The 24347-nt window shown below is 44.3% G+C and overlaps 1 protein-coding gene across 2 annotated transcripts in view; it reads right to left on the reverse strand.

Moving 5' to 3' along the window:
* LOC139695710 (protein sax-3-like) overlaps positions 1-23775 on the reverse strand; it is a 214842-nt gene extending 191067 nt beyond the window's left edge. For both annotated transcript variants that reach the window (XM_071594496.1, XM_071594495.1), the window contains exon 1: positions 23495-23775. In XM_071594496.1, the coding sequence (XP_071450597.1) occupies positions 23495-23762 (268 nt within the window). In that variant the 5' untranslated portion in view covers positions 23763-23775. The remainder of the gene's footprint in view (positions 1-23494) is intronic.
* Between the last annotated feature and the right edge of the window lie 572 nt (positions 23776-24347).

Genomic DNA, 24347 nt, shown 5'->3' on the forward strand with positions numbered 1-24347 from the left:
TCTATGACAGATGACAAAATTGAGATGCATGTGTCCGTGATATGCGCTCCATGGTAACGAATTTCCCCGAATAATAAACATTATTCATTTCTACTCTCATCCTCCTCCTTGGGTTCGCACTCCCCTTCCCCCCAAAGCTTTCTTCGGAGGGAAGGGGGGGCCCGTTCACAAGAATTTCCCGGCAAGCGGCCGGGTTCCTCCCGGGAGATCCGTATCGTGAGGTCCGGCGTGGAGGGGCTCTCCTTAAGGGGCCGGGGGGAGCCGGGAGGAACGGCGTGCATTACCCGGGCACCACGCACACCCACATCGGAGGAGCACACCGATTGGACCGGAAGTGAGTGCTTCGGATTATCAAATTATTCCCACTCCACAAACAAACACATTTTTAACGTTTGGAAATATATTTTTTGGCTCCATATTTCCATATCAACTAACAATACTCAAAGAAGATACGACTACGATCGAGGAAGAGGTTTGGGAAATAAGTCGTGTGGAGTATGATTTTTTTTCGATGCATTCTCCCTGTAAACTACTGCACTTGGTCCAGCGACGTTCCAATGTATTGATCCCATCTCGAAAATTAGATTCCTTCAGGCCTGAAAATTACCCGTCTACTTCGGCTGTCAGTCCTTTGTTTGAAGAGAATCTACGTCCACCGAGGAGCATTTTGAGCGAGCTTGGGGAAGAGATGGAAATCTAAATGGAGCCAAAATCAGGCGACTAAGTCCATGGTGGCCACAATTTGGAACTTGGTGCACGCATTTTTGCCACGGCAACGACACTTGTGCGTGGGCATGCATTGTCTTGATGGAAGATGCCCTTCTTCTTGGCCAAACTCGGCCATTTTGCCGCACCTGATGGCGATTTCGAGAACCTTTCAAACTACCCCCGTATTGGGTACATGGGCGATAGGAAGAGTTAGACCAGAGAGAGAGAGAGAGAAGAAAATAGAAGCCTCCGAAACTTGGTGCTGGAGGTGAATGCGAAAGACTGAATGGACGGATCAAATAAGGAAAGAAATGAACAAGTACACAAAAGAATGGGATATGAAAATATCAAATGGAGAGCCTCAAGGAAAAGAAGGACCATTTGCCTCGGGCACACCTTCAGTCACGAACGAATTCGTGAGCAATGTAATAGAAGGGAAATAAGATGAAGAAGTAAGTGAACGACGGTTGGGAAAGGGAAGAACGGAGGGATGCACTTATTAATAGTTCGATTGAAGAACTCATTGATTACATTCACCTATTACCATTGTTCTCCACTACCAAGCAGATCATTGTTGCAGCACTGTGACGTAGCACTCTACCTGATGGGTCCCTACTGCAATCTTGACTCGGTGATCGCACAACTCTCATCCACTAAAACGACCGAAACACGTGCGTTCCATGTGCTTACCGCAATGCGCGACCGGGAGGGAGTCTGGACGTGATTTTCTCTTGATTTCTTGCACTCGTAATATCTGAGAAGTTCAACTACAGGTATGAACATATTCCTCCCAGAGAGAGCAAAATCCCTGCGAAAGGTTCGCATTTGTTCCGATTGCTCAAATGAAAATAACCAGGTAGTCATTTTTCCAACCAATTAGAAATTTTAAGCTAAATTAAATAAATAATTTTCCTTTTCATTGAGAAGAATGCTTTTTGCTCGAGATAAAGATTTAAAAAAACATGTATAATACCTATAATTCAAATCCGGGACCTGGTATACCAAATTTTAACCGCATCCCAATTTATTTTTGTATCGAATCGCGAGCCTGAACCCTTTTTTTTATCGAATTTTGATTTGCGATTTCTTTTTGTTACCAATTAAATATTTTAATTTTATTCAAACACAATTGTTTCAAATTGAGCTACGAATATATGATGGAGATAGAGCTGTACCCAAGAATCTTTTGAATACACGTGAAGACATTACAAATCATTTTTTTAGGCAATCTACCGATTAAGGCAGATTTTGAATGGACATCCCTACCAAATAACTATTTTGTGACTCTCCTGTCAAACACAAAATCTAGGCGCCTACTCTTCATCTCTGAGTACTTTCTTCCTCCCTTCAACCCGTCCAACATCCCTATCCTGTTCCTTCCCTTTCCTCTTTTGCCTAACATTCTACCCTCTATCACAGTCTTCAACATCCCACTGCCGGTCAACACCCCCTTCATCCACTTTTCCTGCCTCCATAGGATTGCTCCCCACAAACCCCTCTCTTCGCCCACCATACCAAGTACTTCCTCATTTGTTTTCTTCTCTGTCCATTTAACCTTCTCCATTCTTCTCCACGCCCACATTTCAAAAACCTCCAGTCTACGTCTCTCCTCCTGCTTCAATGACCACTTTTCCACGCCGTACATAGCTACGCTCCAAATTAAAGTTTTTACGAGTCTTTTCTTACATACTTACTCAACGTTCCTGTCGTCAATTCCATCGTGAAAGCCTCTTAGTCTGGCACAATTCTTCTCATTAATCGAAAGGAAAGCCCTGTCTCCAGCAATTGAAACAATTTTCATGAACTCCACACCAATGCATTTCGCTTGCGAAAGATTCGATGGAAATCAACAGAAAAAAAATATTAATTTTTTTCTCATGCGTTCGCACGTAATCAAAATGCGGTCTACCACAAATGTAGAAATCAACGAGAGATCCGTAATGAATCGCAAATAATACTGCAAAGCACTCACACGTCAGTTTATTAATAAAATTACAATGTGTAAACGATTACAATTTATCGGATATTTGATGCTTGGTGCCACCAATGCGTAGAAATGTTTGTCTGCTAATAGGGATTGGGGTTGGTTATGACGGTCACGGAATTGTTCCTTTGAAATGTGTTATGCTCGGGTTCATTTTCTCATAACTTGGGAAGGAAAGGCCAAAACACTTAAGCCTCCCCATCAGCATCTACTTCGGTCCATCTGGTCCAAACCCATATTCATTACATCCTTGTTTGTGATATATTTTTACAGCCGTACACGACAATTATTTCAGTTGGAGTCTATTTGCAACTGGTTTTCGATCAAAACCTATTTACTTGTGGCTAAAAAACATTTAAAGTAAATGAAAATTTCATTTTGAGGAAAATGATATCTCCTTAACTTCCAAGTGAGAAAATCGCGGCAAACGACCCGCGGTGTGTGTGTGGAAATAGCATTTCCTGAGGCGCATTTGACCATTAATCATTGTCTTTTCGAAGATAATAAATGCATAAATACCGACCGGAAAAACGTCGACATTTACCGCGAGAAGGTATCGCTTTTATGAAAAAAATCGCCCTTTACTTGGACCGAAAACAATTTCGCGTGAACTATCGAATAATATAAGTATCGATGATTCCCCCGCCCCCTCTTCTGCTCCCCCCCTCCACCCTCCCTCCCTTCCCCCCTCCGTTTCCTACGCTACGCTTGCTCCCGACTCCACCATCCATCCGTGAGGGACGCTTCACCATTACAGTCTGCGAGACGAAATGCCAGCGGAATAATTTTATCGCAGAGAGAGAGTCGACTCTTGGGATTCAATTAATCGAAACAAACACGCTCCATGACATAAATTCACGTTAATGGGATAGGATGAGAGGCGGGGTAGGATCATTCCGTTCGCGTTGAAGACTCGGGATTGCCTCCGTGCTCCGATGATTCCAGCACAACCACGCGTTATTAATTTTAACGAGCTTTTTTTCTTTATTTTGGGGGGTGAAATATTTAAAGGCTGAGTCAAGATGAACGCAGCAGCAACCGACATTCGCGTTCTCATATTATAAATGTATATTTTTCTCATTTTTCATAATATCCGCGCCATTTCGACCCCCTGGCAACTGTTACTGGCCGCGTGATCGAATTTTTTCGGCATCGTCCCAAAGTACTAAAAGAATTTTGCGGGGATTTGCCACTCGAGCAACTTCGGTGAAAACAAACGCGAGGGTTCTTTCTGGTGAAATATGGTCCAACTCGGGCAGGATACGAACCCGTTTCAGTCGAGTGCTTCCCCAAAGATGAGAGGAACCAGAGAGATGTCACAATGGGAGTTTTGGCAAATTTAAGAGTTTAATTAATTATTAACATTCCCTCCCGAGTCTCGCAAATTCATCGCACCGCATAAAACACACCATTTCATTGGTGGGTTTGCGTCGTGCATTTCCTAACACATATTTTAAAATTATATGCTTTAGGCTAACATTTATGCGGAAATGTCTTTTGGGACGATTCGCGTTTCCCGCAAGGGCCGTATTTATTCATACGTACTGCGCATAAAAAAACTACAGCGGATACTTGGGAAATATTTCCGTCGCAAACAATAGCTCGAAGAGTTCTGGTTGAATGGAAATTTGGAAGACGTCACCCATCTGCTTAGACAGCTTCGTCTTAAGGCGAATTGCCAACGTAAACAATACTATAACTGACGACATACTACGATAGCTTCATAATAAGCTTTACTTACATAATAAGCTTAGCTTACCTCGTTCACCGCCAAACTTAATGTCCGCGGTCCTTTACCAGCCCGATCTACGTCAAATTTTCACGCAACCCCAATGAGTATGAGTTATTCTCGTAATGACGCATTATCTTAAAGGGTAAAATAAGGGTGCAGTTTCAATCCAGGAAGCCAAAAATACGGTGGTATCATACTCAACGTAATCCCATCCCTCACATAACAGGAATCGCCGAGTTCCCCCGTCGCCCCCCAGATGGCACCCAATCAGCCTAACCTGTTGTCCATCAACCAGAGGGAGACCCCTCCCCCCCCCCCAACAATACACCCTCTCACCGAAGGATGCGAGGAAGGGAAACAAAAAAATATTCCCTCTCTCCCGAGCATAGAAATAGGCACCATCGTCCCCAGTACTCTTCAGCTCGCTTCCCCCCCCCCCACTCCCCCCAACCACCCCCACTAGAGCGATCCTCCAGAAGCACCCCTTCTCTCGCCCGAACCTCCTCTCCGTCCATCCGTTAAAATCCGGGAAAATTTCCACTTGGACGAAAAAAGAAGAAATGAACAGGAATCGCTTCCTCGGAAACCGTGGCGGCCGGGGGTGGGCCGCACCAGGGGGCATCCCCCCGCCCCAGGCCCCCATCCCACCACCCTCCTCCTGCCTTATTCACGCACAAGGCGAAGAGGACACAAGGGGGGGGGGGGGACTGCCTCCATTCCCTCTAGAGAGGAAGAGGAAAAAATAAGGGGTGAGGTGGGGGAATGGAGGGGGGTGAAAAGGGAGAATGGGGGGAGGGGGATGGAGAAAGTGAGCAAAGCAACCATGAGCTGCTCCCCTTAGGAAATTCCTCGCGCTTAACGCGGCGGATAGGCGCAGAAGTGTTCCCAGTCGGAGGGAAGGAGGTCTTCGGCGAGGCACGCCCCCCTCTCCTCCGAGAGCGGCCACCTCTAGCTGAGCGAATGAATGGCCGGGGAGAGGAGGAGGGTGGGGGCGGCGGTTGTGAATAAAGAGGAGAGGGGGAGGGTTGTCGGAGTTGGCCCCCGGAATTGATGGGCTCTCTTCCTTTCGGCGACTGCGGTTCAGGGCGTCGAAAGAGGTGGGGCGAGGGGGGGAATGAGGAGGGAGAGACGAAAGACGTTAAGAAGGGCGGAAGACGTCGTCACGAATACAGGTTACGCACAGAACACGCTCGCTTCCGAGAGATCCTTTAAGAAATAATTAGTGGACTCATATAGGAAAAAAGGGGGTCGCCGTCGTTGGAAAAGGCAGTAGTCCGGAGTGAGGCCAGAGGGAGGGGGGGTAGGCGAAATTTGAAAAACAGTTGATTTTCGGAATGGCAAGGGTCGGGAAATCTCGTGCCCATCGCAACCCCCCTTGCCCGATTCGCCGCGATATTTACACTGCGCAGCCCTCCCCCACACCCCCCGCCACACACCCTTAAATAATAAAACACGAATCAATCGGATTAAATGCGGTTTCATTATAATTGCGCCAACATCCGATGAGGCACACAATTAATGACCAATTATTCGCCAAACATACCCCCGATCCGCGCTGAGCATTAGTTGTCATTTTTACGCGTGGGTAACGCGATGGGAGGAAAAAATGAAATGAAAATGCAAGCGGAAGGATGGAGGTCTGCGCCAAAAACATGCAATTTCGTCCCGCGGCCCTATTTAAGCGCGAGTCCAGCCGCCGACAGTATCCCGCGTCCGCCGGCCACTCCAGCCTGAATTAATGACGACGGGCAGCGTCGCCTATTTCGCCTCTCGATTAAACCCCCTCCCCCCCCCTAAATCGACACCCCATTGCACAGTTTTATTTTGAATGAAACATTTTTCATCCACGTCCTGAAAATTGCTTCCTTGACAGAATTTGTGAGCGGAATAACGAAATTATAAGCGGATAGTTTCAAATTGAAACGATGAGAGAACCATTGACGGACGGCTCCGGCGGACAATGGCGAGGATGACTAATTTCATTCTTTTTCATTTTTTTAAGGTAGTGTAGGGATATGGGAATATGAAAATCTGAAATTCAATTCCCGGAACCGCCCATACCCCCCCCCATCCACTCGGTTGGGCACCCGAAGTACTGCGAAAAGCTTCGCCAGTTATATTGTGTGCGCAGAGGAGAAGTGCGCGTTTTCCAATGACATTATTCTCTCTCTCATTTATAATGCACAAAGGTAATAACACTGAAGTCGACATCCCGTTCGAATCCAAACTCTAATTTGCTTACTGCCGTTATTTATAATCAAGCCGAATTTTTGGTTTGCAGGTGATGGTAGAGTTCACCCAGTACTAAGCCCGATGGCGAGTGGCATTCACACTACAATAAAAGTAAATAATTACATATGTGTGTACATAGGATATGTGTGTGGGGGGGAGTGAGGGACAAAGGGGTGGGAGGGGATGTGCAGGCGGCTAGTGGATGGCTTCAGGGGGCTGAGTTCGGCTGGGGAGGTTTAAATTACTGAAGCACCCATATACGTGCCAATGCGTCCGATGCCATCTCGCGTGTTTTCACCTCTACACTGCAGTATTCCCAGGAAGATATAGTACCAGTAAAATCACACAGAATGTGGGCCCGGAAGGCGTCCCCAGGAATAGAACCCGGGCTCTCCGTGGAGTAGTCCCAACGCTTTCCCCACTAGACTGACATATCCCTATTCAAATCGACATTCTGTGGTTGATTACTAAAGCTTTATACGTATATTACTTTGCAATGTCCGAGCGATCCCTTCCCACTCTCCACCCCTAAAGAGTCGCCTCCATCCACTTTGGCGACCTCTTTTTCCATCTTCGTTAGGGATGCACAGAGATCAGGTCATGCGATGTATGTCATTCCATTTGGTGTTGCTTGAAAAGCGTGAGATATAACGACTTCGTACCCTTTACAATCTCCCAATCCATACTTCGCCTTATCTCTGCAAATCCATTCCAACCAAGAAACAGCCCATCCCCCTCGCCTCAACAACGCTCACATGTGCACGTGACTGTTCACTTGCTGTTGAAACCATGACCGGTGAAATGAAGTTAATGGTGGATTTACGTGGAGCCAAGTGATTCCATTTCTTCAAAATGTTTTTCAACCGCGAGTACTTTGTGATGAAATTAATTTTTAAATAGCGTGAGTGTTGCAAAGTTAACCACCGGGGAATACCTGCAATAATAGTCGCTCCTTATTCGCGCCTATGCAAGAGATAACCCACTGTTTCATTATCCACAATTCAACTTTGCTGTAAAGGATGCCATTATTATAAACGGTCGATCAGCGACGTTTCGAAGCTCATGGTTGCAGTTAAATGAAATCCCCGAGGGAAGTAGCGAGCCCAACGCAATCCTTTAAGATTTATTCCCTTCGGAATGGAGATAAGTGAAACGTGTCGACACAGATTTACTGTCGCGATATTCATCCAAATGAGAGAAATGAGGGAATGGTAAAAGGGATGCTGGGTGGCCCTCGCCATCGGCCCCGCCATCGACGCTCCGCTCGCCCAACACCCCTTTATAGTCGTCCTGCGGGGAAAAATTGAAAATCCCCACGCACACGCATTATGACGTCGAACTTGACGCGATGAGTGTCTCGATAGGTTCGCAATGGCATCCTCGAAATGCAATTCCATCACGGACCTCTATTTGGAGAGAAAACAGAAAACAAACGGTACTCGCATCCAGAGTCGCACACGACTGTCCGGGAAAGAATTCCAATCACACACCAATCTCAGGAATACACCTGCTACCCCCCCGCCTGAATGCAAAAGTTGTCCCTCCAGGGGGTTTAAGGGGGGGGGGGGTTGAGGCGAGGAGACGCCAAGACCCCGGAGATTGCTTCCCAGGGCACTCACCCCTGCCTCCCCCCCCCAAACGGACGTTTCCCACCACCTTCGCCCTTCCCCCCATTCCCTATCGCACCTTCCCACCGCCATTATTAACACAATTAAGGCGAAGACTTGCAGACATTAACTTTAGTCTCCTGCATTCAGTTTGGTGAAATATATTCGCTTTATTCATTTGTTCGTGCGTTTTTCATCTTCTGAATCACCCCTCCCCCGGGTCCCACTCGCTCTTGGGAGACGTCCGCCGCAGATGTCGTCGTCTAAGACTCGTCTGCTCCTTGGTCCACTCCGCCCCCCCTTCCACTTCCAATCCCCCACCCCCAGGGGGATCCGTTGTTCCCCGCTCGCATCTTCCTCCGCCCACCTCCCTCCCTCCCGCCCAAGTGCGCATGCTCACGACACTGGCACACCTCGCGGTGGGCACCAGAAATTGACGCGGCACTCGCTACCCCTGAGATATACCACCCGAATATCAAGTGAATATTTCTCATTGAATCTCGTTTTCAATTTCATCGCGAAGACGTTTATAAGAAAAAGAGCTTCCATCCACTGGGAAGTTCGAATGATAGATTTTCGAGTCAGTCTCACCGCGATTTATCCTAAAAAAAATACGTTTAACATGTTTTCTTAATCACGACGCATCAACATTCGATAATAAATTAAAATACGAAAAAAGGACGAATAAACACTCCCGTGTTTTAAGGAATTCAACAGATAATTTCAATATTTCCGTTTCTGTGAAGAAATATGACGCATTCCCACGTTTAACTATTGAGAATAATATTAGTGTTCAGAACAAAAGTTTAAGATAACATCAACATTTGAACATAACAACAAAAGTTTACTTAAACCCTACAAATGTTCGAAGTTCTCACCGTGAAAGGAGAAAATGGCGCCGTGACTCAAATAACTTTGGCTGTTGTAAATTATTAGCCTAAACTACATGATTTAGAAATACTCTATCGCACATATTGACCATATAGCTACAAATTGGCATGGCGTTTTAACAGTAATGAATGTTGACTACATAACAGTAATGACTGATACACATTACACACACACACATATATATATATATATATATATATATATATATATATATATATATATATATATATATATATATATATATATATAGTACACAGTAACACACAATATAGAAACACAAAAAAAGAAGAACACTCACACGTTATTTCTTGATATTTCGACGGAAACAATCCGTCTTCCTCTGAAGATATAGAAGTAATGATTAACGATTACTTCTATATCTTCAGAGGAAGACGGATTGTTTCCGTCGAAATATCAAGAAATAACGTGTGAGTGTTCTTCTTTTTTTGTGTTTCTATATTGTGTGTTACTGTGTATTGTACTATTCGGCACTTCCGTGTTACGTCTACGAAAGCATATATATATATATATATATATATATATATATATATATATATATATATATATATATATATATATATATAAACACTTATAAAAAGCTTTACAAGGAACGGCGAGCCAAGTTTCACGAGACACTAAACAATATGATCGCGCTGACTAAAGAAAGAAAGAGGCAAACAATTAGATCCTTATCGATTATAAATCGGTTGTTGTTTCGGACGCTTTTCAAACAGCAATGAACTTCAAGAAAATATGGAATGTTTTGTAAACTTTCTCTCAATTCCAAATCTTTAATAAAATCAGATGATTGAAAATAAGAAATTTGATTACGTCTTTCCTTTGGAAGCTTTTATCGATTTCCAGCCGACAAGATTTCCAATTTTATTTTCCAAAAGAAATAAAGACTGCAAGCCACAAAAATTAACCCCACAGGTAATTCATATGAGAGCTGATTTCGATGATCTGGAGTCGAACCAGAGACCACTTTAAGCTATACGAAAAGCAAACTGTAATATCCCACGCTTGATTTGTCGCAAATTTTGAAATTTTGGTTCGACTTCTGGTTCTGAAAAAAAAACTTTCAGAGTCGCTGAAAAACGTGTAAAAATGCAGTTTTGGGCTTAACGTTTTACACAAGACAGGATAGAATATCTTTCACGAAGAATGCATAGTTATTGCATTTGATAATTAAAATGTGTTACAGACACAGCAATATAAGAAGCAATGAATCAGTTTTGAATTGATGACCAAGAAGCTAATATCAAGGGGGGATTTGTATCACTGGAGACTCACCCAGTCAACTCCGAGCCACCGTAAGAAATTGAAGTTGAATCCTCATTTGCATAGGCGGGGATTCACACGCGGGGGCCCACCCAATCCGCCTCGCTACTCTCCGACGGGGCTCTCCCTCCCCTACGCCCCCCTTCCCCCCCCCTCTGAGGGAGGGGGAGGGAGGCGACAATGTTCACGACCTGCCCACCGCGGACACGTGAACGCAAATGAAAACGATGCGTCGTGGAAGGGGGGTGAGAGGGGATGATTTCCGGAAGGGGTGGATTCCTTGACGTGCCGGGGTGATGCGTGTCTGAGCAAATTTCACCGCTAATTTATTCTTATTTTAATATTTTTTTCAATCCTTCCGACTGATGAGGTTCCCATTTCTCTCGCGGGCACAGCGGGACGGGAGGTGCCCCAACCCCCTAGGGTGGGGGGGGGTGAATGAAGAGGGTGGGTGGAAGAGGGTGAACGGGGGGGAGGGAGGAGACATCAGTCGAGGGCAACGCGCTGCCACCGACAGGAAGGCCCAGAAGAAAACGAACGGGTTATTCGAAATTAAAATAAAAAAAAGAAAAAGGATTTGGTCGTCCATAAAAACCCTGTTATAAATGAGGCGAGGATCCGAAGCGCCAATTGGAATCGCGGTCAGAATTAACACAACACGCCCGCTAACCAGTTTTGGTCAACCGATGTGATTACCCAAATGGCGCTTAAGAGGTGCTGCCTCCCTAATGGCCTCCCGATGACGCGCACCGTCATCTTTGTGTCGCTGACATAAATTTCAGTCACACATTTGCATGGGGTATTTATTCAAATGAGGTCCGCCCTCCCTCCCACCGCGGGGGTCCACTTGGGAGTTGGGAGGGGGCGAAGGAGGAGAGGAGACGGTCGGCGCCACCAGGACCCCCCTCCCCCGCTCATAAAGCTGTCGCCGGTGTGCGAGCGAAGATCAAACAGAGTTTCTCTCGGGAGGATTGGATCGTTCCTTTTTCACGCTTCGGCAACGACTCCTTTGTGTAAAACAAATGGCGCGCGGATTCCTCGAGAGACGCTATAAATATTCCCTCCTCCGGCCGCCCTTCCCCGGAGAACTTCTGGAAAATGTCTGGGAGACACACGTGCGATTCCATCTACACGCACACGCACACACACACGCACACACACATATGCACACATTCTTGCTTGCGAAAAGGAAAAACTGTACGAGATCCAAAACGATACTTGCCTCCTTTCTTCCCTAAGAGCGAGGAAAGCGCGCGCACGGATCCCGTTTTATTTCTGAAGCCAGGCTCTACTAGGCTCTCTTTTTTTTTCAAGACCTTAATGAAGGGGGACTCTACGTACACAACTCACACCTGGGCTAATATATATATATATATATATATATATATATATATATATATATATATATATATATATATATTATATATATATATATAATATATATTATATATATATATATATATATATATATATATTATATATATATATATATAATATATATTTTATATATATATATATATATATATATATATATATATATATATATATATATATATATATATATATATATATATATATACACACGAGGGTCATCCGGAAAGTAGTACCCGTTCGTGAAATAAAGACACAAAAGTAAATATTAACAAACATAAAAAATTTTATTTGAAAGAGGATACTTTAAACTACTTCTCAACATAATCTCCAAGCAAATTAAGGCATTTGTCATAACGTGTGACAAGTTTCTGTATTCCTGCTGCATAGTCCTTCGCCGCCAGCTCATTGAGATACGCGAGGGACCCATCTTGCACAAATTTTTGCATAATGCAGATGGTGTTTAACAATTTCATGAACAATTGTTCGAGAAACATTGGGAAAATGCTCACAGATGTCATCAATTGTGACGCGCCGATCGTTCCTCACGAATTCGTCAACTGAGCTCACCAGTTGGTCTGTAATGACAGACGGTCTCCCCGAACGCTCATCGTCGTGTGTGTTCCCCCTCCCCATGTTGAAGTTGCGACACCACCGCCGAACAGACGACTCGTCCATTACATTGTCTCCATACACCTCCTTTAATTGGCGATGAATATCACATGGGCGAACGTTTCTTGCATTGAGGAATTTAATCACTGCCCTCACTTCACAACTGGCGGCGTTCTCAATTTTTTTAAACATTGTAAACAATCACAGAAACAACACAGGCAATGCTAGCGTCACGCAACTTGGCTCAGAGAAGGCAGACAAGCCACTGAAGCTATCTGACCTCGTCCAGCGGCTACTCGCGTCGTCAGCACTTCATGCGGCACGAACGGGTACTACTTTCCGGATGACCCTCGTGTGTGTGTGTGTGTGTATATATATATATATATATATATATATATATATATATATATATATATATATATATATATATATATATATATATATATATATATATATATACACACACACACATATATAATTATAAATACATATGTTTTTCAATTGCTCGCAATCACGTTCCGACACGCGCGTCATTAATTTTTAAGGCTGTACAACTGATTATTAGGGCACGCCAAATTATGACTGCATTGAATTTCCGGAGAAACGTGATGATGAGGACATTTCTTGTTCAGAAACAAAAAAAAACAAATGGTCAAACAAAATCACGGGAACAAGGAAGGCTAATTGCAGGACCTTTGATACAAGCAAAGGGAAAATTGTCAGAATAATCGACCAACTCACCCATTTAATAAAAACGTTTGAGTTCCACATCTCTGTTTTAATTCTTATTTCGGTGTATCGTCATAGGCGGAGCACCAGCCAAATTACGAATATATACGCGTACAGCGCTGAAAAAGCATGAATTCAGCAACACACAAAACACATAACTGCATGTTAATTTACATTTTAAAACAAATTTACATGCATTCAATACTCGCAATAGGAGCGGGGTTGTTCCAGTCGGTAGAGAGCTCTGCCTTAATGACCAATAGAACCGGGTTCGATTCCAGGTGATGCCTCTGATGGCCAACTTTAGCTAACACCCAACCCGTCCGTGTGGTGCTCTTCCGGGCAAACCAAATGCGGATCGAGGGACTGGAAGGAGCTGGTCCATCGATCCTGACGAGTGAATTTCACACGCCGTATATCGGGATTAACATCAGGTGAGCTCTACCCTATCAAATGTAAGAAACCGATCTTCGGGTTGATTGCCCCGCTTGGTATTCGTAATAATTACGACGCAAGCGAGGATGGGAGCATATCAAAGAGTAACATTTATTCACCTTGACCGGGACTCGAACCCGGAATGATTTTTTTACGCTGAAATTCTCGTATTTGTACGCCAATCGGAGGGTGCCAATCCTTTAAGGGGTAAATCGGCAACCTTTCCTGCAGATATTCGAAAGTTTCAAGCGATGAGTCACTTGAAAAAGTCAACAATTTGATGAAATGCAATTATTTTCGCAATACTTGTTCACTCCACGACATCCTATTATTATAAATATTCCGAGGGCGAGAGGGAATCAAATAATCCCTCATCTAAAGCGGAAAAGTGAGGATGAACACATTGCTTCTCAGGAGTGACGATAGCTATGACTCCAGCGTTACTATATATGTACTAATCAGGGAAAAACCACCACTGCCAAAGATGTAAATCGAATTACATCAATCCTCAGATGAATTAATCGGTTTCGGGTCTCCCCCTTCCGGTAACACCTCTCGCACGATGCAAACGATCCGCAGTCGATGAGAATTCGGATGAGCACGACCGCTCGAAACCCAGCGAGCGAAATGACACGAAGAAAGGGGACGCCGGGCGTAGGTCCTGCATTTGCAGTTCTACGAGCACTCTATCAAATATGTCGACGGGTCAAGGGTCATACCGTGTTAACTTTCATAAAAGTTGATACAGAAATGCCCTTCTCCCGAAAAACTGTTATGTCATGTGCGGAATTACGTAAAATTTGTAGTGTGTTAACATAATAGCATCTACCCACCTTTTTTTGAATTATATTTATTAATATGGAGCGTGAAAACAGCCGAAATAGCATAGTTTCGGATACTGACGCCTCAGAAATAACCGAAATAAGTTTCAGAACAGGTTTAAAAAAACAATATATTAAGAATACTGGGAATACTTAGAGAGATGTGTACTCGGATGATGTCCCATGAAGAAATTCGCATGAATTGGGGGGGGGGTGTTGCATTGCTGTCCATCACAGCATCAAAATAGATGGAGAGCCAAGAAGCACTTTCTTCGTTTTCTTCTTCCTTCAACTTCAAGAAAACAAAACTAAACGATGCGATAACATAACAATCCCATAAAGCAACGGAATGAGGTCAAAAGGAGCTCGAAGTTATACGGCACGGTGAAATTCTCCGCTTGTTATTGGCGATTCGTTAAGAGTCGTCAACGTTCTGCCTTCGAGAAATCATTAATTAAGGAGAGGACGAAAATTCCGAGGAGAGAGAGAGAGAGCGTGGAAAACAAAATGGCGGTGACGGCCAACTTCCTCGCATGCGCCCGTGACGACTTCTGAGCGGTTGAAGACGAGACTGGAGGGGAATGCGTCACGATCACGGAGTGAAAACACGAACCGTTCGCACCAAGCCTCTCTCTCTCTCCTTTTGCCTCCCTTTCTCTCTCTCTCTCCCTTTGCCTCCCTTTCTCTCTCTCTCTCCCTTTGCCTCCCTTTCTCTCTCTCTCTCCTTTTGCCTCCCTTTCTCTCTCTCTCCTTTTGCCTCCCTTTCTCTCTCTTTCTCCTTTCACTCCTGCGGGCAAGTGCAAATCCAATAGAGCGGATATGAAACGACGTCCACTCCCGCGGCGAAACCATTCGCGTTCATTGCGATATCACTCCAGGAGATAAGAAAACAATCAACAAACACGTCCCGTCTTTGCTCCGGGATTAACTGAAACAAGTAATTGACGTTAATCTTAGGGCATTAAATATCACAAATTTGTACTCCTCAGACTATTACTTCGACTGCATGGGGACCGTGACCAATGAGGGAAGTGTTGAATTGAAAATCAGAGACATTAAACGAAAGAGGTAAACGACACGTTGGACGATTTACTTTGAGATTTTCCCGAAGATAATATGGGCATTGACCACTCCCTTGAGTAAGTCCTCGGACGGAATAAGGAACGAGACGTGTTGGAGGCCGGCCCTGGCCACTGACGACGGAGTCTATCCGGATGAATACGCAGAAAGGCACAAGCACATTTGAATGGCGAAATATATGAAAAACACAGACTGACGCCACGCAAAGGTCCTCCAGAATAACATCTATAATCTATTATTAATATTAATGCGATGATAGAGTCGATTTCGAACCGGAAACTACGATTTTTCTGGATGCAAACTTGGCCTTAAACTTCAAGGTCGATGGGTCGAATTATCTAAACCCGGCAATTACGAAACGATCCTATTTAGACCAAAATAAAAGAAGCTCTATTTAGTGACACCCCCGCAGAATCCCCACATGATCCATCCAGGGTAAGGAGGGACCCTAGGTAGCCTTTTATCATTTTTCAGGGGTCCGTAGGCGTCCACCGTTGCTATTTGGGGAAAGGTGAAAATTTAATGTCGTCCTTCAACGGTCATCCGACACGTGGACTAGGATGGTTTCACGTCACTTTCAGCCGCGGGATTACATCCGCCAAGTGGGACGAGGTACGTGCGGCGGTTAGCGTGGCTTGCCACCTCGAGGTCACGAGTTCGAATCCCGCACCGAGTTTGTGATATTTTACAGCGGTATCTGGATCCCTGCTTGCTGTATCCTGCGTGCATGTTGGGCGCAGTCGAATTAAGTGAGCTGTCCGTCGGATGGGACTTCGAAATTGTGTGCAACCACGACAGAATTCACTATAAGAGTAGGCTGATGCCGACGCCGGGTTTCTCTCTCCAACCTTCTCCCGCCAACCCCCACAATTCCTTGAATATACCACTATCTACATCGAAACACTCCCATTCCTACTGGCCCAACAAACAAACAGCTGAAGGGCGCGTCCCCGCAATGAGTCCGCCAGCAAATGAATGACACAGAATGAGTGAAGATTAGTTCCCTCCTCCTCTCTCGGCCCTCTGCTGACTTGTCTGCAGACATTTGGCATTAAGACGCTTTTCAGTCCCTCGATCCAATAGGAGAAGGGACGAAAAGGCTCTCTCCCCCTTTCCCCTGGTTTAGTACCACGGCACGAAGCGGGAGGGAGGTGCCCACTTATTTTTACTGGGTCATCATCTCCCGACGGGGGGAAACTCGCATGAGTCACGCGCCCTCCTGTTCCGCCCCAGTTCAACCTTTCCTCCTCGCCCTATTAACCGAAGCCGTTGGGGTGCACCGGGGTCGGAAAAGGGAAGAGGAGATGAGTGAGATGGCGGGAAAGGGGCGGGGTATGAAAGGGGCAAGCACATCGAGACAAACCCTTTGATCTGCATGAGCAGCCGCAGCTTGACCAAATTAGCCGCGTCAATGGGCGACCAACCGAGGGAGGGAGGGAGGGTTGAAGGGTGGTGGAGGGCGGCTCGTGCCTCCCCTCTTCCGCCTTCTAATACATCCATTCCCTCTCTCTATCTCGATACAGAGTATGGGAGACACACGCCACCCGATCACACGCTCGCCACTCACCATCACATCAAAACGGATATTTTCACTGAGTCGATTGGGGAGAAAGAAGAGAGGGTCTCTTGCCATGCACTGAGAACATCCCCCGCCCTCGCCCCGGACCTCCCTCCTCTGATTGTCGGCCCGATGGGTGCCGCGATTGCTCTCGGTGGACAACACATTCGTCCGGAGTTGTCGCCGCCAAACTGCATGAACTACGTTTTGAATTGCCGCCGCACCCCCCGTATTCACCCGATCTGGCTCCCTGTGACTTTTTCTTATTCCCTAACATGGAAAAATAGATCGCGGGGAAAAAATTTAGCTCAAACGAGGAAGTTATCGCCGAGACAGAGGCGTATTTTGGAGAGTTCGACAAATCCCATTTTTTTGAGGGGTTAAAAAAATGGCCGGAACGTTGGAAGATGCGTATCTTTCTAAATGGGGAATATGTTGAATAACAAAAAAAGTTTTGGAAAAAATGGTTTCTTCATTTCTAACACGGGTACTTATTGAACCGCCCTCGTACGTGCACATCAAAGACAATTTATGCCATCTTTAAACTTGTTGAGTTGATAAAATCGATTTTGAAGTATGTTCGAAGATGTGAAAAGAATTGATTACAATTGATTAAAATTGCTACATTTGGACATTTCAACCAAGTGTTCACTATTCACAAATCCGTATTCAGTCATCACACACGGAAAACCTGTTTGAAAATTGATGTTTTTTGGCAAAAGTTAATATCCCGCCAAGAAAATTTCCGGTCGATTATGGCGGAGCCAAAGTTCATAAGAAAAACTATGAGTCAGAACAAATTCATTAAGTATTAACTTTATATAATTCGACAACGGTGGAAAGAAGTGAAAGCCTTTCCAAGAACGCCAAAGAAACAACACCGACCGCTGACGTCGATCATGGGCGGGAGAAAGGAGGCATGGGAAATCCCTAATCCGCGGAATGCAAAGAGTTATTTACAGTGTAGAATGCCAAGGGCTCCACGAATTGGAAAATTAATCGCCGATCAATCAAGCAGAAAGAGCGTTTTTAAAAAGAATTCCGAATCATACGATCCCTCTCTCTCTCGTAGGAATTTCATAGTCTCGTCATTCGAAATGGACCTAAATTAGCTTCTAATGCAAATGTTACAAGAATAAAAGAGGAACCAAAGAATCATGAGTAACCATGGATACTGTAAACACGAAGATGTGTCATGAGGCTCAAAATCTTGATTTATCTCCCCGCCGCTCAGGGGAACAAACTTTCCAATTGCTCACAAATGGTTCCTCCCATCGCGAAATGCACCTTTACAATAAGAATAATAATAGCCTAAAACACAGCGCTCAGAACCCATTAGCCATATATCCAGCCATTGAGAGGGTCGGGGTGAGGATATTATCCCGACCCTCCCCATTTTAGAGCGGATGAGAGCCCTGCAAACATTTCATTCGGCGAGGTGGGACTGTTCCAAAATGGCCACAAAAGCCTTTCATCTCACATCCCTCCCTCCCTTCAAAGAAGGCGCACCCCACCCCCCCATCCAATACCAAGAACCCCCTGAAACATCATTCCCTCACACGCACGCACCCAACTTCCTCCCACCCCCCACCGCCAACACCACTCTCAGGTCCTTGAGGTATATTTCACTAACCCGAAATTTCTCGCCTTTTCGGCCGCTAAGAACCCTAATTAACGAGCTTTTCACGCTTCGATTGAGTCCCAAAGACCAAAGGGGGAGGGTTGGCTGGCGGATGCGAAGGGAAGGAGGGTGGCGGTTGGAAAGGGGATGGGGAATGAAGTCAGGGCTGACGGCAAGGGAACGCGGTGGAAAAAAAACGGGGGTCGGGGGGCGCTCGAAGGGCCTTTTTCTCATCCGCCCCCCCCCACTTCCACCCAACCCATGCCTCTTCATCCCCCGGCCTTAAATTACCCGCCCTGACTCCTCTCCCTTCCCCGGCCCTTGGCAGGGCGAGTGCGTGCGAGGCAAGGAAACGTATCTTCGGTTCCGTTCATCCACTGATGAATTCGCCGTCAAGAAAGACACGGAAGTGTAACAAGACGATCGTGATGCTGAAATTGAATAATTTTTCATCCCACCATTTTGGACATAATTATGGACAAATAGATCAGTTTTTATTCAATATTTTCCTTGAGACGTAATTAGGGTGTATTGAAGGGAGGGGAAATCATAGGGGGGTGTTAACTTGCTTGAAAGTTTTGCAATCATCGGCATAAGTAAAATGTTGCGACCATACGGGATGACCACTCAGCGATGTTGTCCACGTAATAGTGAAAAAAGAGTGGCCCCAGAATGCTGCTCTGCGGTACTTCAGAAAAGACGCTGGAAGGTGAATCAAGTATTTCTTCCTTCACCCTTCCTTTCTTCGACACTAAATTCCCTCGCTAAATTTAAAAGGGTTCGCCAAGGGTAAAATTCTTTCCCAAACAGTCATGAATTCACACCACGAAGGGGGGAGATGTATAAAATATTTATTTACGGGTGCTTTGCAGGTGCACTACCGTTAGAGCGCGGGGCTGCAAAACGCGCGACGAAATCAAACGGCGATTTTGCTCCAAGTACCCCCTCCTCCTCTGCCCCCTCCTCTTATCTTCTCCGCCCCCTCCTTCCCCCTCGCCCCCCCCCCACGGCGATGCGCCGCCGCCTTCACTCAACCTGACAAGAGAAATCTAACACACGCGAGCGTATCCATTGCGTTTTCCCTGCTGCATTCTCGTAGGCATCAAAAAATCCTCCCGTCGCAAAACGTGAGCAAAGAATAATACGTGTCATGGCGGCACACTTCGCATGCCAAAACGGCATCCAATTCCGTGGCAATTCATTCAAAATGAATCAAGCAAAATGCTTTTACGAACTCGGGTTTCAAGTGGTGTACCGAGGGTTTTTTTTTGGAGAACTCCCTCGTGAAAAATCTCGTATTTAACCCTTTTCATTTACTCTACGTCTGTTTAAAAAAATAACGAACATCCCTGGAGGAAACCTCTCGGGAAGCCGTTTTAGCGCATGGCAGGGGAAAAATCACTCAATGAGTATTAAAAAAAACAAAAAAGGTTGTGTTCAGAAATTCATCATAGGTTCCGAGGAAAAGCACTCAAATAACAATTAATTAGTTGGCACGGGTTCTCCAATGCCTTCGGGACGCGGTCTCGCTTTCAAGAGAGTCACACGAGGGTTTTTTAAGAGACCATTTTCACGCTAAAATAGTGTGCTTTTACATATTTATTGCACATTCTTTAACATTTGGCTTCGAGATGCGGATGAAACGTGTTCATATTTTATGGCTCGATTTAACAAATGTATTTACATTTCCTTTTTTTATTTAATTTTTTTCAATCTATTACTTCGCTACTGACGGGCCAAATCGGTTTCAGAATTTATTCCACCACAAACCGGACTATTGTCAACCCTGTGCTTTATCTCCCTCACCTCGTAATAAAACACTCTCCTCCTTCGGGCCGACGGAGAGCCCAAATCAAAAAGGCCATGATCCAACCTGATTATTCCCCAACCTATTCGGTTATAATTCATTGGCACAGCTGTCGCCGAATTCCTGCCAACGCATATTTAGCATTATATTGTTTCTCATTATTATTGCTATCGTATAAGTTTCGTTTGGACATTGTTCAGGCAATTAAAAGATATCTCACAATTGCTTCAAGTGATTGTAACGAGACGAATGAGCTCTATTGGCTAAGCATATATATATATATATATATATATATATATATATATATATATATATATATATATATATATATATATATATACTCATATATACTCATATATACCGAAACATATATAAGGAAAAGGGATAGGAACACGTGTTCCTATCCCTTTTCCTTATATATGTTTCTGTATACTATATGAGTATTTATTCGCCGTTTGGCGGGATTTCGTGTTTGAATGTATATATATATATATATATATATATATATATATATATATATATATATATATATATATATATATTTATACATACATATACACATATATATTTATATATATACATATATATATTATATATGTAGATAAATTATTATTATTAGGTAATCTACCGGTTAAGCTAGGTTTTTGGATGGACAAAATTACTAATTCAGCAATTTGTGACCCCCAGCAAAACACAACGTCCTACTCTACATCAGGTCCCTCTTCATCTCTGAGTACTTTCTTCCTCCCTTCATCCCGTCCTACATCCCTATCCTGTTCATTCCCTTTCCTCTTTTGCCCAACATTCTACCCTCTATCACAGTCTTCAACATCCCACTGCCGGTCAACACCCCCTTCATCCACTTTTCCTGCCTCCACCGGATTGCTCCCAACAAACCCCTCTCTTCGCCCAACTTACCAAGTACTTCCTCATTTGTTTTCTTCTCTGTCCATTTCACCTTCTCCATTCTTCTCCACACCCACATTTCAAAAGCCTCCAGTCTACGTCTATCCTCCTGCTTCAATGACCACGTTTCCGCGCCGTACATAGCTACGCTCCATATCAGAGTTTTTACGAGTCTTTTCTTAACATCCTTACTCAAAGTCCCTGTCATCAACTCCCTCCTCCTTGTGAAAGGCTCTTTGCCTGGCGCAATTCTTCTCCTTACGACCCTACTACTTTGACCGTGTTGGTCCAAAACACTTCCCAGATACGTAAACTGTTCTACTTGCTCTAGTGTTTTCCCTCCTATTTTAATGTTAAGCTTGGCCTTTTTCTTTCTAGAAAATCGCATAACCTTTGTTTTCTTAATATTGATTTTCATCCCATACCTGTCGCACTGAATTTCCAATTCACTCAGCAATGCTTGCAACCCCTTGGCTGACTGAAAAACTAAAGCTTGGTCATCAGCAAACCTAACTGATTTTACGAATTCCTCGCCCACTTTCATTCCTACCTCCAGTTCTTCCCATGCCTCTTTGATCATTTCCTCTGCATACGGGTTGAACAGCAACGGTGATAATGGGCAACCCTGCCTTACACCCCTTCCTAACACTGCCCATCCGGACTCCCCGTTCCCCACTCGCACCTGAGCAGTCTGAGACTTCCCTCCAATCTATCCTATTTTCTTCAATATACTCATTAGTTTTTCCCAATTCACTCTATCAAAAGCTTTTCCGAAATCTACGAAACAGGCAAATACCTCCTGGTTGTGTTCCATATTCCTCTCGATTAATAATCTCATTACTGCAATGGCATCACGCGTACCTCTCCCCTTCCTAAACCAAAAATGGTCATCCCCTAAGTAATCATTTGCCCTACTCTCTATCCTTTTGTTTATATCCTGAGAACAACTTTAGCTGCGTGGGATATCAAACTTATCTTCCTGTAGTCCTCACATGATGATGTAGCCTTTATATATATATATATATATATATTATATATATATATATATATATGTATATATATATATATATATTCAAACACGAAATCCCGCCATACGGCGAACAAATACTCATTTATATAGAAACAGATATAAGGAAAAGGGAAAATATTTCCTAGACCGGGATATATATATATATATATATATATATATATATATATATATATATATATATATTCATATATATACCATATATATGTATATATTGTTTGTTACTGTGTAATGTACTATTCGGCACTTGCGTGTTACGTCTACGAAAGCTCTGAAATCAGGGCAAAGTGTACACTTCACCCCGTCCCTCAAGGAGCAAGATTGGATATTGGATTATGATATCCCACTACTAATTATGATATTCCACCATGTCACGCCTGAAACTTTTAGTTTATATGGATGTTGGAGACTAAGAGAAACACAATTTTCTCGTACATTTTTACCTGGATTGCTTACAATCTACGAATCGCTATGCCTACTGCACACATGGCCACCGCATTGACGTTAAAAAGCTCACGCATTAAAAAGGATTTTTACAAATCCATGAATCCAACCGCATGCGTGGTCCCCAACATCGAAATTCAGCCCATCTTTATTTTTTTTACCGTGGGCGTAAATGTATAGTGTCCATGTTTGTATCAGAATCACTCCCGAGATGATGCAGCTCAAATTGCGATTATATTTTTGAATTGCATTTCTTTGAAATATCGTTAAAAGGCGCGAATGGAGTTTATATCTCTAGTTCAATGCATGGACTTTGTCCTCGAGCTCTGAATGGCTCTTGTGTTTACATGCCTTCAACTTTTCGTGTTCCTCGTATTCTTTTAGCTTTTTTTCCTTTCTCTCAGTGACAGGTTATTACGTGTATGTATTGTTTTCAACAACCTTCCCACTCATAAACATTTTCGTGATTGCATCTCTATTGCATTGCATTATTTTTATGTTTTCCCCGCAACTCTGAGAGAGAACAATTTGCTCATATTCCCAATGGATGTCCAAGACGTCCGCAGTCCGTGGAAACCATCTTTCCCGTGTCCACTAGTCCCTCGCTTTTCTGCGAGAGAAGTAAAGAAAGGGGGCGCTGGTACTCACCGGCGACTTGGAGGGTGGCGTTGCGGGAGCGGGCGGACCCCGCGTGGTTCCGGGCGACGCACCAGTAGACGCCGGCGTCCGACTCCTTCTTGGAGTGCGCCACGCGGAGGAAGAATAGCGATCCGGCGGGGAGGAGGACGCGGTGGGACTTGGGGTCGGCGGGCGCCGTCCTCACCAGCTCCCCGCTGCGGTACCACTCCACCCGCGGCTCCGGCCGGCCCTCCGCCTTGCAGTTGAGCGTCACCGGCTCGTTGCGAGCCACCACCATGTCCGAGGGGTGCTCCGTGATGCGGGGGGAGCGGAACTGACCTGCGGGGGAGAGGACAGAGGGAATTAGAAGGGACGGGGATATAAAAACACACGACCGCAGAAAAGCCGCTGCTGCCACTTCGCAATCATTCCAAAAATAAAAAAGTACGTCACAAATATATTTATCATCTTCAAATTGATTTGAAAGATTTAAACTAAGGCGTTAGTTTTCAAACGAATATGAGGAAGATCTCCCGAGTAAGATTGGGGATAAAAGAGGGATATATGCAACAATTTCAACGAGTAAAAATCATTCTTCTTGACTGGGATACGAAGCCGGATCCCTAGATATACGTCCGAGCGTTTTAGTCAGTATACTCCTCTTGTAAACTCTGAAATTATAAATCGCGGGCAAGGTAAATGATTTTTACTAATTTTTACTAATTTATTTGACTAAACTAAACTGAACGATAAATATAAATTATATATATATATATATATATATATATATATATATATATATATATATATATATATAATGACAAAATACTGGCAAACTTGGTAGTTAATTGGATAGAAGTTGATAGAAAGAGATAGCTGAGAA

The sequence above is a fragment of the Hetaerina americana genome, unplaced genomic scaffold (assembly GCF_022747635.1).
Source record: "Hetaerina americana unplaced genomic scaffold, ioHetAmer1.1.p SCAF_62, whole genome shotgun sequence".
Taxonomy (NCBI): Eukaryota; Metazoa; Arthropoda; class Insecta; order Odonata; family Calopterygidae; genus Hetaerina; species Hetaerina americana.